This window comes from Acinonyx jubatus, chromosome A3 (assembly GCF_027475565.1).
Source record: "Acinonyx jubatus isolate Ajub_Pintada_27869175 chromosome A3, VMU_Ajub_asm_v1.0, whole genome shotgun sequence".
NCBI classification, from domain to species: domain Eukaryota; kingdom Metazoa; phylum Chordata; class Mammalia; order Carnivora; family Felidae; genus Acinonyx; species Acinonyx jubatus.
The window spans coordinates 16,661,855-16,681,238 of NC_069388.1; the positions used below are offsets into that span (position 1 = coordinate 16,661,855).

General features: G+C 48.6%; 1 protein-coding gene across 13 annotated transcripts in view; it reads left to right on the forward strand.

The window, feature by feature from the left end:
- Nucleotides 1-9,576: 9,576 nt before the first annotated feature.
- Nucleotides 9,577-19,384, forward strand: part of PTPRT (protein tyrosine phosphatase receptor type T) — a 1,056,329-nt gene continuing 1,046,521 nt past the window's right edge. For all 13 annotated transcript variants that reach the window (XM_027070121.2, XM_027070126.2, XM_053199941.1 and 10 more), the window contains exon 1: nt 9,577-9,809. In XM_027070121.2, the coding sequence (XP_026925922.1) occupies nt 9,722-9,809 (88 nt within the window). In that variant the 5' untranslated portion in view covers nt 9,577-9,721. The remainder of the gene's footprint in view (nt 9,810-19,384) is intronic.

Sequence of the window (19,384 nt, forward strand, 5' to 3'; positions counted from 1 at the left end):
ATTATCAATCTTTAAGCTTCTGTGGCAGACAGAGATGAATGGTAGTTTTGAGTAAAGGAGCACCTCTGCCTCCCTGCCCTTCAGCCCCCTCCCAGAGCACAGGGCATACTCTGTCCTCAAACCAATCCCTACATTTGCCACCCTGGAGACAGGCTTCCAGATAAGACAAATGATCTCTGTGTTCCCAGGTGGTATTTTCTATGGTTTTACATTCCAAGATTGTCCCCATCCATTCTTCACATTCATTTCAACAAACTCAATCTCATTCTGCCTTGAGTTATTAGCATTTTTTTTAGCTTGTAGAAATAATGATTTATCAACGTTTTATTTGACGTGAGAATGGCTTGAATAAACGTGTGCAGTCTGGCCTGTCACGCCAATGAAGGATCTCAGTGTACTTGGAGTCTTCTGCTGTTATCCAGCTCGGTTCCGGGAGTGGTGAAGGAGATTCTGGGGGCTAAAGTTTGTGGCTATCATTTCGGGTGAAATGTCTTTCTGTGTCGTGGACTAAAATATTTCTTCAACAGTCACCATTTTCTGAAGCTGAAAGAACTATTTATTCCGTTGGATTGGCTATAGAGGAGGTGGCTGCTTGAAAATATTTTGAGGATAACACTTATGCCTTGGTACATTGGAAGGGTAGGTTGTATAAAAATCATAGGGTCTCTGTGGGTAACGAAGGACTGAATGGAGTGTCAGAATGCAGAGCAGGTTAAGCAGAGAGCAGACCCTGGGTGAGGAGTTAGGTCAGCAGATCACTTACTAAACAGGTTTATGAGCATTGTGATTTATAAGTGAGGTGGATACAGGTTACCTGACTGCCCAAGATCCTTTAGAGAAAACACTCCTTCCCCACTCCATTTGGTCTTTATGGGACTGTCAATTATGGTGACCACCCCCTATATGGAGGGGTGGACAAATGACTGAGGCTGGCCAATTATAGTATTGTCCTCTCTGCCACTTTCCTGACCAAATCAATTGTTTCAGGAAATGGATGTGACCTACATCAGCCAAAGTATCTTCACTAGAGTTTGGCAGGGATGCTACTGAAGGCTCTAAGCCATGAGACCCATATATGGAGTGGTCACTGCCCAATTTTCCCTGACTACCCACTGAGAGAAGCACCACTGAGAGATGGAGAGGGAGAGAGAGAGAGAGAGAGAGAGAGAGGGACAACTGAATACCTGGATGCAGCTTTGCCTGAAGGTGCTTATGAATCGCTCAGCTAAATAAGCCACTGGATTCCTCTTTTCACGTAAGTTGCTTTGAGCTAGACATGTCATTTGTAAGAAAGAGTCGTGCCTAAAATACAATGTGTGTACACGCTCCAGTCTCAGTATTCATCCTCTAAACCCTTATAGCTGTCAGAAACACAAAAATGGGCAAGATGCAGACCTGGCCTCAGTAGGCTCAAGGTTGTATCTGCAGGTTTTCAACTTCCTCGTCCTAACACGGCATTAACCATTCACAAACTTAATGTGCCTGAGAATCCTCTGGTGTGAAAGTTAAAAAAAAAAAAGAAAAAAGAAAAAAGAAAAATCAAACCCCTCAGCCTCAATCTGTAAGGATTCTGATTCAGTTCCATGCAAAATGAATGCACACCTACCCTGAGTGGCTCTGGAGTGGATGTGTCCCAGGGACCCATGCTGAGAAAGGTACTGTCTATCACTCATCCAGGATCACCGCTCCTTCCATGCAGGGATTCCCTGAGATGGGCAAGGGGGTGGGGCATCTTTATAAGGGTGTATGAGAATATGAGGAGGTAGAGCTCTGTGTAGACCCCACTCCAAGTCCACCCCCTTTAAATTTCTGAGATGATTCATAGCCCACCCAGGGCTGGGGAGACTCCAAGTGAGGAGTCCTTGCAGTGGTTTTTAGTGGAAATACTGGGGAGCTTTAAAAACTACTGTTGCCTGGCTCCTACTCAAATAACTCAATGGCTGAGGGTGGGGCCCCAGGTGATTCTAACATGGAGAAGGGTTGAAGACCACTGCAGCAGAAACCCATGCCTGGCTGCCCTGTGGGAATCTCCTTCCCAAGGCCCTCTTGGCAATCTGTGTCTGATTGGTGCAGCATCCAAAGGCTGGGCTGTAGTGGGCAGAGTTCTGTTACTGTCAAGGGCCTTGTTTTTATGGTGGGAGGTCCATGTTACTTCTGGAAATACAAAAAATAACAAATCAATGAGAATAAAAGACCAAGTCCATATAATCATAAAAAATAATAAACATGAGCAAATAAGTAACATTACCAAGGGAGGGCTATGCAGGGGAAACACGAAAGTTTGTTAACAATCAAGGAAGCTGGGGCGCCTGGGTGGCTCAGTCCTGGTTTAGCGTCCAACTTCAGTTCAGGCCATGATATTGTGGTTCGTGGGTTCAAGCCCTACATCAGGTTCTGTGCTGACAGTTTGGAGACTGGAGCTTGCTTCCAATTCTGTGTCTCCCTCTCTCTGCCTCTCCCCTGCTCATGCTCCGTCTCTCTCTCTCTCAAAAATAAATAAACATTAAAAAAAATTTAAAAAGAATCAAGGATTCTGATGAATCCAATTGTGTAAACCTGAGGCCTGAAGGAAATTTTAAAGATTTCTTTAAAAAATGAGACATTCTTTCTGTATCACTTCTGTTTGAAAATGCTAAGTGCCATATTTTTGTTCTCAGAGGGCCAGTGTCTGTTGTTCCTGGGACTTGGGCCCCACCTGGAGGAGGCTTGACGCTGTGAGCAGACAGGCCAGGAATGCCTCTTCTGGTTCCTCTCTGCCAGGGACAGGCCTGTCACCGTTCTGAGCCTGGGCCAGGTGCTTCCAGCGGTCTGATACTACAGTGTAGGCCTGTCGTTTCTGTGCTGGCCTGGACAGAGTTACCCTGTAACGACTTCCCATGAGATTCCCCTGTGCACAGTCATAAAGTAAGATTTCCAAGCTCTTCCCTCAAGTTTTGGGTTCATTGGTTCTGGGGGGAGTGGGTATTTGGAGTTACTAACAGAGCTCCTGGTGGTCCCTAGGATCGGGGACAGCTGGGAAATGTCACCCTGACATATCTCACCCTGAGCACCTGTGAACCTTGCTCTGGCCCTTTTCTGATGAGTCGACTTTGTCTCACAGACATTGCTAGATGGGCAGTGAGTCTCCCGTCTGAAAATCACTGAACTCCTCTTCGGCCCTGGCAGGCAAATGTGGCCCTAGTCTCCACCAACATCTTTTGAGTGCTTGCTGTATGCATTGTAGGGCTTGGTTTTGACGGGATGGGGGAGGGTAAGCCAGTCCTGGCAGCCTCAGATGCTGCCGCCCTCATGGAGAAGGCGGCTCTGCTAATGGCACTGTGGAAACAGAACTGACGAATCCTTCTTCCCTGCCCACTATAGACCTGCCCAAAGCTGAGCAATGAGGATTTGTAGGCCTAGAAAGGGATAGAGGAGGAAACGGATTTGGAATTTGGCATTCCAGAGAGAGGCAACGATACAGGCAAAAGCCCCAGGCGGAGCCAGGGTGGCTGGGGTAAAGGGTCTGTGTCCTGGAATTGGGTCAGAGGGAGCCACTGCTCCCGAGACCTCAGCCCTTCTGGCCCGCCCCAACCTCTCTGAACGTGCAGCCGCTTTCACATCTCTGAGCGGTTCCTGCCACCCGCAATACCTTTCTCTCCTTCCCTACCTGGTGAGGACTCTGGGTGGGTCCTCTCTGGGTGGGTGGGGTGCGTTTCGAGGGAATTAAGGACAGGATGGACTGAGAAAGGCAGGCCGGACACAGCCAATGGAAGGTCTTGGTGGCCGCGTGAAGGATTCCGGACTCTATTCTGAGGGCAATGCAGCATTTGTGAAGGGTGTCAAGTTGGCGAGGGGCAAGACTGTGGAGTGACGGTCTTCCTGAACAACGGCCCTGGCTGCTGTGTGTGAGGAGGGGTTAGGCAGACGAGACTGGAGGCAGAGAGGGGCTGGCTGAAGACGGAGCTAAGACCACTGCAGGGCAGATGCAGAGGAGAAACAGGTTCACCCCACCTTGGACTGTCAAGTCCATCCCCACCTGGATCCTCTTGAACCTGAGTCTGGAGTCAGGGATGAGGGGAGAATCTGGGGACCTCAGTGCTCGTGTGCAACTCCAGGGCACAGTGGCATTTCTCTGGCCTCATCAGGGAACAGCTTTACTGGAAGGAAGAGGTAAAGGCTGGGGCTCTATCTCCATCATGACGGACATCTATTATTCAAACCATGACACTAGCTACCCTGTCCCTAGTGGGCTGGTGTGACCTCTCCACGTGGGCTACCTGGGGGCTCCTATGGGATGGAGTCATTGTATTTTGGCACCCCACTGCTCAGCATGACGCTGGGCACAGGTTAGAGACAAAACATCCATGGTGGGTACCTGGTACACATCACTTAGTTTTTTCGTTTTGTTTTGTTTTGTTTTTTTAATTAAAAGAAACAGCTACTTGGCAGATCCCACTTAGGCAAAGAGAGATGTGGTCCTCACGTTAAATCCAGGGCAGCTCAAGCACTGACGTCTACTTGCCAATAGTCTGGACCATGTGCTGGTGTTTTGGCCCAAGGATGAAGCAGCTGGCTGTCTGTGCTGTGTTGCCGACCAGGTGTCTACAATAGTTGGCCTGGAATCAAGGCTGGGGTGGTACGTTAACACAAGACTTGGAGGTAGGAAAGAAAGGAAAAGAAATGATCTCTTGAGTGGGCCATGCTTTCATATCCATTAACTCACATAATTCTCACTCAGCTCAGTGAGGTGGGAATAATCACCCCAATTTCACAGATAGGGAAACACAACTGGAGAGAGAGAGTGACTAGTTTGTGGTCACCTGACTGGTGAATGGAGGCATGGGGAATATGGGCAGGTGCAAGGCCTCGCCCAAAAGAGGGGTGTTACCAAAATAGAGTATGTCCGAGAAGAGGAACCAGATGGTGGGGGACTAGAAATCAAAGGAGGAGGAGGAGGAAGAGGAGGAGGCGGAGGAGGAGGAGGAGGAGAGGATGAAGAAGAGTGTAAGGAATCAAGAATGCTTACCTAGAGCACACCAACATCCAAGTGAGTCACCTGCAAGCGTGTCCAGGATCTTTCCGTGTGTTCCCAGAGAGAGGAGCCAACTCCGAGGGGAGGAAGGTGCAGACTGGCAGTGTTGGTTCAGTGCAAGGGAAATCTTTCTAACCACCAGGGCCTCACAGTGCAAACGATTTCTTTGTGAAGTACTGCTTTTGGACACAGCAATATTATTGGACAATGCATGTTTTCACAGAACAAAATGGTAGGATCACGAGGTTACACTCGAAAACTACTTATGGTTTCTAAGTTGCATTTGGGTTATTTATATTTGCGCGTCTTGACGGAGAGCATTAATGCATGTTAATATTTGTGCCATAAAACACGATTCGAGTCAGAACTACTGGCTCTGAAAGAGTCCGCGGTGTGTGCAAAGCCACTCTGCTAATAGAAAGGTTAACTCGTATTTTTGAATTATTGATGGTTGCTTGTTACTAATTTTTTTTTCCTCAGAAAGGAGGAAATTATTAATGAAGAGATCATTGCCAATGTGTCTGACATCTATTAATGGTTTCATCTTGCAACCAGATTAAAAGAGACAGCTGGCCCATGAATTTATGTGGAGACAGAGCCAAATGTGCTGACAGCTCCATAGGAGGGTGGGCCGTCAGGCAGTGGGGCCTGGGCATCCGCACCAGGGGCTGGTGAGAGGTCCCCTCCCAGCGCTCGTGGCCTGGTTGAGGGGATGTCAAAGGCCTTGCTGCACAAAGGCTATCATTCTTCTGACATCTTTCTAAATGCTCTGTTCCCATGGGAACCCATCAGTATCTCTACTGTGCGGGCCACTCATGGGCACATTCACCGTGGGTGTTTCAGGTTGGTGGTTTTCAACTTGAATGTGCATCCGACTCACCTGGGTGGTTGGTTAGAATGGATTTCTGGGCCTCACCTCCAACATTTCTGATTCAGTAGGTCCAGGGGAGGGCCTGAGACTTGGCATTTCTAACACATTTCCAGGCAGATGATGCTGATACTACTGGTCCAAAGACCACACTTTGAGAACCAGTTCTAGGCTGATGATTTGGGCTGTGAGACTGCCTCTAGAGAAGGAGTTGGCAAACTTCTTCTGTAAAGGGCAAGGACAGTAAACATTTTCAGATGTGGGCCAGACAATCTCTGTCACAATTACTAAACTCTGCCTCTGTAGTCCAGAGAACAATCACAAATGTAAACAAATATGTAGGATTGTGTGCCAATAAAACTTTATTTATAAAAACACAATCAGGGCCACGCTTGGCCCACTAGTGGTAGTTTGCTGACCTCTGCTCTAGTGCAGCAGTGTCTAATAGAACTTTTGCAAAAACCAGCTATAGGCAGTGTCCAAATGAATAAGCATGGCTGTACCCCAAAAAACTTTATTTATAAAAAGGAACAGTGGGTCAGATTTGGCTCACGGGCTGTAGTCTGAGCAGCACTGTCCAATAGAATTTTCTATCATGATGGAAATGTTTATAGCTGTACTGTACAATATGGCAGCCACTAGCCACAGGTGGCTACTGAGCTCTTAAAATGTGGTTAGTTCCAGGGGCACCTGGGTGGCTCAGTCGGTTAAGCATCTGACTTCAGCTCAGGTCACGATCTCACAGACCATGAGTTCGAGCCCCGCGTCGGGCTCTGGGCTGATGGCTCAGAGCCTGGAGTCTGTTTCAGATTCTGTGTCTCCCTCTCTCTGACCCTCCCCCTTTCATGCTCTGTCTCTCTCTGTCTCAAAAATAAATAAATGTTAAAAAAAAAATTAAAAAAAATGTGGTTAGTTCCACACTCAGTGTGGTTAGACTGAATTTCTAAATTTTATTTTATAATTAAGATTTTATTTCAAAAAAATTTATTTTAATGTTTATTTTTTGAGAGACAGAGTGAGAGTGGGGGAGGGGCAGAGGGAGGGAGACACGGAATCTGCAACAGGCTCTAGGCTCTGAGTTGTCAGCACAGAGCCCAATGCAGGGCTCGAATCCATGAACTGTGACATCATGACCTGAGCCAAAGTCAGATGATTAACTGACTGAGCCACCCAGGTGCCCCAAGATTTTATTCTTTAAAGTAATCTCTATATCCATTGTGGTGCTCGAACCCACAACCCCAAGATCAAGAGTTGTACGCTCCATTGACCGAGGCAGCCAGGAGCCCCTGAATTTCTAAATTTTAAATTTAAATGACTACTGGGGCCCTGTGCCACTGCAAGAAGATAAAAGGCTCCAATGGTGTAGCCACTCCTCAGTTGCCTCCCTACACAGGGTCTTTGCCCTGTTTGGGCCTCAGTTTCTTGGTGTGTAAAATGGGGATAAAAGAACAGTTATATTACTATAACTATAGGCTTTCCCCATGGGTGAGTAAGACTCCATGGCCCAAGATGTCTTTCCCCTGATTCTCTGCTCCCCACTGGGGGGACTGATCATTACTGGGGGCAGGGTGGGCGCTGGGGAGATGGGAGGCTATCTCTGCATTTCTGGGTCCTTGACTGCTTTTCTCTTTGTCCAGTTTTTTCCACCAGACCGTACACTTCATGAGGGCACAGACCACATCTTCTGTAAGCTGCAAACCCACAGTCTTGCCATTCTTGGCACATGGCAGGCAGCCAGATCACTTTATGCCCCATGGTTCAAGCTTCCCCTAAAACTGTGCTCGGATTAAGAGATATGCAGCTAAAATGTCTAACTGCTTCTGGCCCCCAACAGAGGTGAAGGGGAAGCCATTGTGTAGAAAGGGAAACTGAGGCCCAGAGGTCCCATGGGTTTTAAAGGCAGTCATCCTGAGGACAAGAGGCCATCTTCTTGAGTGGAACTGAAAGGAGCTACAGGGCAGAACGTTACTCCACAATTTCCAGCCATCACAAAGCTCACCTCAGGCCCCAGCCTGCTTTCTTCAGTACTGACACTGACCTCAGCCCTGAGCCAGGGGTGAGCATGTGGCCAGGTTTCCCCAGGTCCCCAGGCTGATGGGAGGCAGACAGGGAAAGTAGCCCCTTTTTTTCCAGTCAGCACTGGCCTCTCAGCCAAAGTTTCACAGAGAAGCCTTAAGAACGAGTGTAAGTTTACCAGGGAGATGATGCAGGGAAGGGCCTTCCAGGCAGAGGGAACAGCAGGTGCAAAAGCAAGGTGTGTGACTGGACACCAGAGCCCTGTCGGGCATCAGGTGAGAGGATGTACTCCTGCGGGAATAGAGGGGACAGTTTCCAGGTGTGGAGGGCAGCTGGGAAAGCACAGAGGGTTCATCCTGGGCAGGTACAGCCTGGTGCTAAGGTTGAGCACTGGTCCTGTTCCACTCCACCCTGTGGGAACTGGGCGTTTGGGAGAGTGAGGCCCCGTGTTCTCTCTGCCACAGCAACTCAATCCAGACCCTGAGGTGTCCCACCTTTGGAAAACCTAGCCATGCCTGACTTTCATATTTCTGCCCCAATCTGTCCAATCCAATCCCTGGAATCCCAACAAGGAGGGGGTGCGGGGGAAGGCTGTGCTGAGACCTAAAGAAGGCTTTGGCCAGGTTCACAAATGTGAGTTCTTTGAGCATTGCTTAGGTGTCCCTGTCCCCAGCTTTTAGCGCCCAGGCCCCCCGCCGGGACGCAAGTGGTTCCAGGTCTGCTCCATGAGATCCTGGCTCCCAGGAGAGCAGAGAGTTCCAGCCTGTGAGCTGCAAGGGACAGCTAGGACTCTGATCTATGGTTTTAGGCTTTCGTTTCCAACCAGGTCTTTGTTCAGACCAGGAAGAAAAAGGAAAAAACTACACGGTTCTGTCTCTCGCGAACTGGAAGGAGGGAAGGCAGTGGGCGAGAGAGGGATGCCTCCAGCCCCGTCGTCGTCCCTTCCGCGTGGGGGTGGGGACAGGGAGAGATGTGGGTGAATAAGAAGGGTGCCTGGGCGGCTGAGGAGGCGGGTTGCGCCCAGAGAAGCGTGTGCGTGTGTGGTGGGGAGTGAGGGGGGTGTCGACTCTTAGAGGAAATTCTCCTCTCAGGGCGTGCCCGAGCCCCTAGCCAGCAGACGCCCGCCCCAGTTTAGGACAGATGACCCCTCCCCCACTCCCCTGCCCACCCCCCTGCCCCCCCCCGCCCCATCCCGAGTTGAGACGGCTGCTCCCTCCCGGCCTCCTCTCCCCCCCGCGCCCCCACTCACCTGTTCTCCCACTCCGAGTTCACACGGCGGCTGCTCCCTCTCTCCCGCCTCCCCCCACCGCCCCCGGTACCTGCGCCCAAGCCGGGCAGACGATGCTTGGCTGCGCCGCGCTGCGCGGGGCGAGGAGGCGAGGACCCCGGCGCGCGTGGGGGCGCGGGGGGTGCGCGCGGGGGCTGCTGCGTGTGGGCGCGAGACTGAGCCGGCCGCCCGGAGCCGACCAGCCCCTGCGAGGGTGCGCCGGCGGTGGGCGTGTGCGGGGCGCGGGCGTGCGCGCGAGGGTGTGTGCGCGGCCCGGGCGGAGCGCCGGGCGGGCGGGCGGGCGGCGGCGGCGGCGGCGGCGTTAGGACTCGGGGGACGCCGCCCCCCGCCCCCGCCCCCCGCGTCCCGCCCCCGCCCCGCCGCCCGCCTCAGTTCGCGCCGCGCCTCGGCTCCGAGCGCAGCGGCGCCGGCTCCGGGAGCGCCGCGGAGCCCCTGCGTGCGGCCGCGCCGGCGATGCGGGGCCGCCCCGCGCCCGCCCGAGTCCCGGCCCCGGCCCCGGCCCCCGCGGGAAGGGGCTGAGCCGCCCGCCGCCGCCCGGATGGCGAGCCTCGCCGCGCTCGCCCTCAGCCTGCTCCTGCGGCTGCAGCTGCCTTCGCTGCCCGGCGCCGGGGCACAGAGCGCCGCAGGTGAGTACGCCCGCCGGGCCCCGCTCGCTCCCCGGCGCGCCCGAGGCCGCCGCGGGGCCCTCGGGGGAGAAAGTTGTGCGCGCTGGCGGGGGGCGCGTCCCGGGGGCCGGAGCCGGGTCCCCGTCGCCGGCGCGGGCAGCCGCGTCCCTGCGCGCCCGGGCCCGCGCGTCCCCCCTCCCGGCAGCCCGCGTTTGGCGGAGTTCCCCGCCCGACTTTGCTGCGGGCCCCCGGGCGGGAGTAACTTTCGCGGTTGTTGCGAACGTCTCCACTTGCTGCCTCCCACTTGTCGGAATCTGTCACTGGAGTGTTTGGGGCGGCGGGACGAGAAGCGGCACCGGCGCCCGGGGTGGAGGGTTCGCTCCCCGCAGCTCCTGGGGGGCAGCGCGCGCTTTTCGTGGGGGAGCACCGGTCGCCAGCAGGCCGCGGCTGCCGGGGCGGTGGCTTTTCTTGTCTCCAGGGAGAGACGGCCAGCTCCAGACTTGCTCGAAACACGCCGCGCCCCTCAGCTAAGGCTTAAGCGAGCCGCTGAAGGCACCGTGGGGGTGTGGGCGTTAACGACTGGGGCGGCACTGACCTCCTCCGTAGCCCGTGGTTTTCAGCCAGAGTGGATGGTCGCCCCAGTTAAGGCCCTTGGAGCGGAGTGGCTTCGACCTTTGAGCCTGTTGGCTCCTGAAAAGTTTAGGGGTGGGGGACCCATATTTGGGTTTGACCGTAGGAAGGAGGTGAGCAGAGGTGGTTCTCAGTGTTGGGGGGCTGGGGTGCCCCTAATGATAGGTTGGCATGCATGGGAGACCACGACCATCCTGCGTCTTCTCCATCGCCAAAGCCCGCCTCAGGCAAACTTCCAGCCCCAGGCCCCCAAAGACTGGGCGGCAGGTGGAGGGAGACAAGGGAGGGATTGGCCAGGTATGCTTCCAAGTTCAAAATCACCTTGAAGTTTGTTTGCCTGTTTGTGTTTGTTTGTTTTTAGCCCCGATTTGATTTGATGTGGCCACACTGAGCTGGAGGTTGCTGAGATCACGCGGACAGGCTGAGATAAACAAGTGAGATATAGGAAAAGATGAGTTTCGGATTGCCGAGTAACAGCGGTGCCCATATATTGTTTTGAAGAAGGAAAGAGGGAACGAAAAAAAGAAAGCTGCGGTGGAGTGTAGCCTCCTTAAGCAGGTTGCACTTGAGGTTAGGAAGCAATGGAGTGACACTCCGTTGGACAGGCACTGGCGTCTCTCTTGCTCCCTACTAAATGGGAACTCAGTATGGGACTTCTGCGAAGGGACAGCCCGTTTCCGTGGCTGGGAAGTTGGGTGACTAGGACACTTCTTTTGAGGTGTGTGGGTAGGATTAGCCAGTGAGGGAAGAGGGACAGGCACGGCACCGTTCTAAAGGTGGTGGGTGTGCAATTCGGCTTCTCCTCGCTCTGGGTCTGCATTAGGTGTGCTGGGGAGGGGAGAAAAGGAAGATGCTGGGGGGCGGTCCTGGAGCCCCGGGCGTGCTTCGTGATTTAAGTTTTTACTTTCCTCCAGGGCCTGGCGGGCCCGCCACGCATTCACAGTACTCACGTTCCCGCGGCAAAAAATCAGTGTCAAAAATATTCCGCCGCGGGTGTCCAGCCGTTCTTGCGAAGCGTGCGGTGAAACGGTACCGGCCTGGGGAAGCTGTCCAACGCACAAAGCACGCCGGTTCCGGTGCCTCCCGCCAGGTGGCGCTCGCCCACAACTGTTAAAATGCAAATCCAGTTGCTGTCAGTTCAGGAATAGAACTTCTTTTCAAATTTTAAATGAGTAATGTGTTTATTCAGCAGCCTTTTGTTAAAACATTTAGAGAAGTGTGAGGAGCCAGCACCTTTTCTTTGTTTGCTCTTTGGAACACTCGGGAAAGAAAAGCAGTCCAGGAGTACAGTTTGGAAGAAATCTACTGTTAAGGCACCATATGTTTCTTTTGGTTCAACTTGAGCCGAGTGACTTCTGCAAACCTACTACGGCATATACTTAGCAAGCGACTGCGTTTGTGCTAGCGGCTCCTTGAACGAGTGGGATTAGCTTGTGTGGGAGAAAGCCTCATTCAGTTGTAAAAATGGGGATTTTCTGTAGATATCTTTTCTCTCCTTTTTGGTTTAATGCAAATGTCTTAGACCATTTACATTTGATTTTTTCCCCCAGGTTTCTTCGTGAGCATCTACATTTGTAGATGCAGGAATGCTGCAAATGTTGATTTTTTTTAAAATGGACTTATCCTCTTAATTTCTAAATGCTGAAACTGTTGGAATCCAGATCTAGTACAAATACGACAATATCTTGATTTGCTTTAAAGTATCTTATTTAAAACTTTTGGCAAGTTTGGGTAAAGAATACATTTTAAAACTCAGTGGTGTGTGCCTCATACCTTTTTAATCTGAAAGTTCCCAGTCTTAAAAGCACTTTGAATTTGTATCTAGTACACATTTGGGATGATGTGTTTTGCTGTAACATGTTGGTCATGGTGTCCAAAAGTCAGTGGCAAGAGCCTGTCATCAAAAGGCAGTTTCCTTCTTCCTACTAAGATGTGTTTCATGAGCCAGGATGATGATTGCAAGGAATGGTAGTTAAAAAAAAAAAAAAGCATTTGAAATCAGCCTGTTGAGAGTGTGGCAAAACATGATTTGGGATGGGGCAAGAGAGAAACAACTAAAACAGATACGGGGATAATTAGTCCATTTACTAGAGGATTTCAGCGTCTGTACAGTGAGAGCGACAATGGATCGTAGAGGGAACTGACTTGAGATTGCAATTGTTAGCGATGTAGTCATTTAACTCGATAATCATTGCCAGTTATCTCTGGGGAACTGTTAGCAGTACAGTCAAATTTTATTTTCTCTCCTGGATTGCTTGATTTCTTTCCTAATAAAAGAACAATTAATGTGCAAACCTGGCCTGGATTCTGTTTCAGCAACAATCACAAACACATTCACAATGAAAGCAGACTGTTTTCTTGGGTAAAAACCCACTCCCTTTCTCCTCTCTTCAGTTTCTTCTTGCTTATCCCTCGCACAGCGCTTGCAAGCTCCTGGCTGCCGGCTGAGACGGAGTCCGCTGTGGTAGTGTAACTGTCACCTTTCAGAGCCATGATCACAGGACATTACGGCATTGTTCCTTTAAGCACAGGATACTCCCATGACTCTCTGACAGCATGTTGCTGTGGAAACAAGAGCGGTGGTGTGTAGGCGGTGGGTCCTTCATAAATATTTATTGATGATGATGAAGAGACGGCAACTCTGTTGGGGCCTGGGGAGTTTAACTCGGGGAGGCAGCCTGACTTAGAGAAATGAGTAAGAGCTTTGGTGTGTGAGTTCCACTCTGCCTCTTAACAGCTATGCCAGCCTGGGCAAGTCATTTACCTCCTCAGATGCCCAGGTTCTCATCTGTAAAGTAAGGATAATTGTAGCTGCCTCACTGGATTCTGGGAAGACTAAAACAAGATGATGGATGCGGAGTGAGAAGTAGGCTGGTGCACAGTAGTGCTTTAGCCTAAAAGGGGAGCCTTGTCTATTACTAGCCTTGGCATTGGTGTGTGGACCCAGGTCAAGGGGGCATTGATGTTAAGGTCAGTTATGAATGGAATATTAGATGGCTGGGTTTTGGTGATGATTTTTAGTGTTTTTTTTGGCGGGGGGGGGGGTGGTGGGGGGATTTGATTCCCTGCAACTGCTTTCAGAAAGTGATTTAGTACAAAACAGTCGACATGGATACATTTGACAATTCAAGAGTTCAGATAGGGAATGTTTAGTTTTAAGCAATTTTACCTTCTAAATGAGAACTGATAAAAACCCAGATGGCAACACATTGTAACAGGAGAGTATTTGGGAATATCTTTTCTCCCTTCCTACCCCCTCCTTCATACATTCTTCCTTGCCTCAGGACTCTGTCCCCTGCTCCATTTCCTTGTCTTACCTAATCTAGAAATCAGGTGTGTGGAACTCTTGAGCAGTGGGAGGGTGGGGGATGCTTTGTGCACTTGATAAACAAGCAGAGAATAAGTAAACATATGGTGGTCCATGGCATTCCAAGAAATAAAAAAGCTATGGGATTATTGAAAAAACCATGTTGGACAAGTGTAATAGCATTTGCAAGCACATTACAGAATTGGGGCTAAGAAGCAACACCACGTAGATATTAGAAAGCAGAGTGTCCCATGAAATTTTGTAAAATGGATTCAGTTGGTTTGGAGAGGAAGAAAACCATGGCTCGCGCACGCTCTCTTTTTAATAGATTAATAACAATCAGATGCAGGTGTTGTGTTCATTTGGGCCAGGGTGACAAGTTGGAGTCCTAGGATTTAGCATTTGATGTGGTCTTGCTGGGCACTCTTATTTGCCTGAGAGATGGGGAAATAAAGATGATAATGCCACTTATTATTGGTAAGAGTGCCACGTTCTAAAGACGATACAGAGGGACCTAGGGAGTATGCTAGGCATAGATCCCAAGGAACCCTCTGGAAGTCAATCATGAAAAATGAAAATTAATGTGTCACAAAGGCAGAATAGTGAAAGGGTGAGGAGCCACTGAGGAATGGTGATCATTTGGCTGGTTTTATCCAAATTTTGGGTATTTCACTTGGCCTACCACGGTTATCTACATAGGCAAGAGCTGCTCAGAAGCCTTACCAGATCCACTGCCAGACTGGTGGGTAACTAAGAAACTGAAGGTAACTAAGGAATCGAAGTCCACAGTGTTACAGACTTAATTTTTTGCACATTGGAGTCAGGCTGCTGAAGAATGTTTGACACACACACACACACACACACACACACACACACACAGCCGCTGGTGCATGAGTAGAACACAGATCTGAAGTCTTTCCAGTTTCTTGAATACTCAGCCTCAAATTTTTATTTGGTGCTGGAGGGAATAAAAAATGGTGATGTCATTTGGCAGTTTCTTTAAAAAGTTAAACATACACATATACCATAGGATCCAGAGAGTCCACTTCTAGGAATATACCCAACAGACATGAAAACATACGTCCACACAAAGATACACACATGAATATTCACAGCAGTGTAATTCATACAGGACCCCAAACTGGGAACAATCCAAATGTCCATCAACTAGGAACCCATCTACTGGAATACTACTAGCAATAAGAAGGGACGGAGTATTGATATATGTTATGACACTGATGAACCTGAAAAAACATGCTAGGCAAAACGAGCCGGATGCAAAAGACTGTATACTACGTGAAATATTTGGAAAAGGCAAATCTCAAGGTGGCTCTGTAGCTCAGTTGGTTAAGTGTCTGACTCTTGATTTCGGCTCAGGTCATGATCTCATGGTTTGTGAGATCGAGCCCTCTGTTGGGCTCTGTGCTGACAGCGCGGAACCTGCTTGGGGTTCTCTCTCCCTCTCTTTCTGCCTCTCCCCTCCTCAATGAAACAAGACAAAACAAAACAAAACACCCAAAAGAACCAAAAAAGAATCTTCAAAAAAGGCAAATCTATACAGATAGAAAACAGATGAGTGGTTGCCTGGGCTGGCAGTGGGATCAGGGATTTATAGCATGTGGGCACGAGAGAATATTTTAGAGTGATGGAAAGATTTGAAAACTGGAAGGAGGTGATCGTTGGTAACTCTATAAATCCTGGCTCCCTGCTTTTGATACGAACTTGATGAGTTGTTACTTCGCTATTCTGAACCTTTATTTCTGCATCTGTAAATTGGGCACAACGGTGCTTCAAAGAGCCAGAGATAGCTCCTGTAAATTGTTAAGCTAGGTGCCTGGCACAAAATGGGCACCCAATAAATGGCATTGTTGTTACCCCTTGCCAGTCTCCACAAATAGTTTTTTGTATGAGTTATTTGCAAGTCATTATTTTTGTTTTTTTCTTCTCTTTTAGACTCTTTTTTTTTTACATTTATTTATTTTTGAGAAACAGAATGAGACAAAGCGTGAGTGGGGGAGGGGCAGAGAGAGAAGGAGACACAGAATCTGAAGCAGGCTCCAGGCTCTGAGCTGTCAATGCAGAGCCTGATGCGGGGCTCGAACCCATGAACTGTGAGATCATGACCTGAGCCGAAGTCAGACACTCAACTGACTGAGCCACCCAGGTGCCCCTCTTTTAGACCCTTTAGAGTGAATTAAATCAATGAGCTAACATGTCTTCCCTTTCATCAATTTGGCAAAAACGAAAAAGTTTTAGACTGTGAAGTTTAGACAAGGATCTGAGCAATTAGGTGGCTTTGTTCATTGTTGAGTAGTGAATATAGAAACAGCTTTTTTTTTTTTTTGTTTTGTTTTGTTTTGAGTGCTAATCTTATTAAAAGTAAAGATGTGAATAGCTTGTATGTGGAGTATTTTGGTAGGGTATGGATTGGGGTTGAGGAGAGGATAGACCATTCATTTTCTTCTTTCTCATTAAGCCAAGGATGTAGAAATTTAACAGAAGAGATGCTCTCCTGTAAAAGGAGCAGATGAGCATGTTTTCTGGGCCGTTAGCTTCCTGACAGGGTGAACAGCCACTAGGGGTGAGAAAAAGCTCCATACCTGTGTTTCTTTCCTGCCTTTATAGGGTGCTTCCGTCGACACCCCAGGAGAACTTCACAGATGATTACTAACTTCAAACTTCACTCAGCCTCACGAAGCCCGTCCTCTTCCAAGGGAGGAAGTTGTTTTGTCACCCACATTCCCAGCTCCAGCTTCCCAGAACCCTAAAGAGCATGTTTCCTCTCAGATCACCTTGACTTTACATTAGTCCCCTTTTATCCCAGTGGTGCCGGAACTGATCTTGAGATCACAAAACCAGTTCTCTTGGTCCTCCCAAAACTCATGGTGGGTGGTTGCATATGCATTCTTTAAGGGTCATGTCTCTGTCTCTTTGGAGCCAAGCATGAATTAATAGATTCATGTCAGCAAGGAGAACTTTAAAAAAAAAATTTTTTTTAATGTTTATTTATTTTTGTGACAGAGAGAGACAGAGCATGAATGGGGGAGGGTCAGAGAGAGGGAGACACAGAATCTGAAACAGGCTCCAGGCTCTGAGCTGTCAGCACAGAGCCCAACGCGGGGCTCGAACTCACGGACCGCGAGATCATGACCTGAGCCGAAGTCGACTGCTTAACCAACTGAGCCACCCAGGCGCCCCATGAGGAGAACTTTTTAAAGAGAGCTTAATGTTTGGTCATCAGGAATGAGTGCCCTTGGATGATCTAGACTTGGTCTAATTGACCATAATTATGACTTTTGGTTTTGCTGCTCAACTAGTCACAGGTTGGTCCAAGGAGCCCCTTTGAACCAGTTTATTCTTCATACTTTCAGATGTCTTTGAGAACGTCCTTATTTTTCTGTGACAACAAGGATCTCCAGGCTCACCTCTAAGTTTTCTGTCCTAAACATGCAGTCAGTTTCTTTCTTTCTTTTTTATAAGAATTGTGGTTCCTTTTTGTGGAGATATCAGAATCTGAGATGCACATTGTGGTGTTTTATTTGAATGCCGGAGGAGAATAGAATAAAACAGGGACTGGTGGTAATGTTAGGAATAGAAAGAGAAAGATATTTTAAACAGCATGCATTTATGACCACTTATCTTTTAGATTTTTTAAAGGTCGATCTGAGCATGAGGACCTATTAATCTAATTAAAAATAATTTTGTCATTGTCATGCTGTGTGCTTAAAGTGTAGCCTAGAAGTTGATGTCACTGCTTCTTTTTTTCTTAAGCATCTTGGAATTCGCCCCTAAGTGCCTGGGTCCAGATGAACTCATCTGTCAGTGTTTCTTGGGTACCAACTTTGTGAAAAGAAAAAAAGAAAGAAATCCCAGTCTCACCCTAAGGGAATTATGTTAGTTATCTATGGCTGGGTAACAAGTTATATCCCCGAACCTAGTGGCTTTATTTCCCCACCGTTACTTGGAGTCAGGAATCTGGGTGTGGCACAGCTGTGTTCTCTGGCTTTGGATCTCTCAACAGGCTGCAAACAGGGTGTTGGCTGGGGCTGCAGTCCACTCAGCTGGAGTGGAAAAGGATCTGCTTCCAGACTCACTCACATGGTTGTGGGAGGGTTCAGTTCCTCATGGGCTGTCGGAGTGAGGGGCTCAGTTCTCAGGAACTGTTGGCTAGAGGCTACTCTGGCTTCCTTACCATGTGGGTCCCCCCATCGTAACATGGTGGCCAGATCTGTCACTGACCAATTGAGAGGACAGGAAAAAGCGTGAGCAAGACGGATGTCAGTCTTTATAATGCAGTTTTGAAAGTGACATCCATCACTGTTGCCATCCTCTGTCAGATGTAAGTCACTAGGTCTAGCCTCCTTGCAAGGGAGGGGGGGAATCACATATGGACTTGAAGGAAGTGGGGATTATTGGGAGCTGTTTCAGGAGCTGCCTACTACGTGAACCTCAAAAAATAGATAGGTGTAGGAAACCTTGTATCATGGAAAAAAATAAAAATGTAACTATGTTAAAATCTTTTAATTCTTTTTATTATTTTAAGCATCGGTGTCAGTTCATTGTCAAGCCTTTGCTCCTTAAAGGCCTCTGAGGGGTGCCTGGGTGGCTCAGTTGGTTAAGTGTCCAACTCTTGATGTAGGCTCAGGTCATGATCTCATGGTTCGTGCGATTGAGCCCTGCATCAGGCTCTGCACTGACAGCATGGAGCCTGCTTAGGGTTCTCTCCCTCCCTCTCTCTCTGCCCCTCCCCCACTTGTGCATGTGTACATGTGTGTGCTCTCTCTCTCTCAAAATAAATAAATATAAAAAAATACAAAGGCCGTTGAATAGAGAGATTTATTGTCTCTGAATTGACTTGGTATGAATCTTAAAAAAAAGTTAATTAGGAGTGTCAGTAAAGTAAAAATGAAATAATACGAAGACTCATCAGAAACCGTTTCAAACTTTACTCTAAAAGTTGAAGTACTATCTGTTTTTGTGAGACTAAAACTTTCACACTACTATCTAGGTTCCACAAGAACCAATTTATAAAAAACACCAATAAATAAGGGCTATAGTTTAGCTGAAAGTTAGTATTTTTATTACTTTTAGATATCCCAGTTTTAAAAATTGGTATTTATTTTAGAGGCACCTGGGTGGCTCAGTCAGTTAAGCATCTGTCTGATTCTTGGTTTTGGCTCAGGTCATGATCTAGTGGTTTGTGAGCTTGAGCCCTGCACTGGGCTCTGTGCTGACTGTGTGGAGCCTGCTTGGGATTCTCTCTCTCCCTCTTTCTCTGCCCCTTACCCATTTGTGTGTTCTTTCTCTCTCTCTCTCAAAATAAATAAACTTAAAAAAATTGGTACTTATTTTAGACTTTTTTAACCCATTTCCAGAGGGTTTTTATTGTCACAAAAAACTAACCTCGAGAATTTATTTTTTTTTAGTTTTTTAATGTTTGTTTATTTATTTATTTATTTATTTAATGTTTTTATTTATTTTTGAAGGGGAGAGAGAGAGACAGAGCATGAGTGGGGGAGGAACAGAGAGAGAGGAAGACACAGAATCTGAAGCAGGCTCCAGGCTCTGAGCTGTCAGCACAGAGCCTGACGCAGGGCTCAAATCCACGAACTGTGAGATCATGACCTGAGCTGAAGTTGGACACTTAACCTACTGAGCC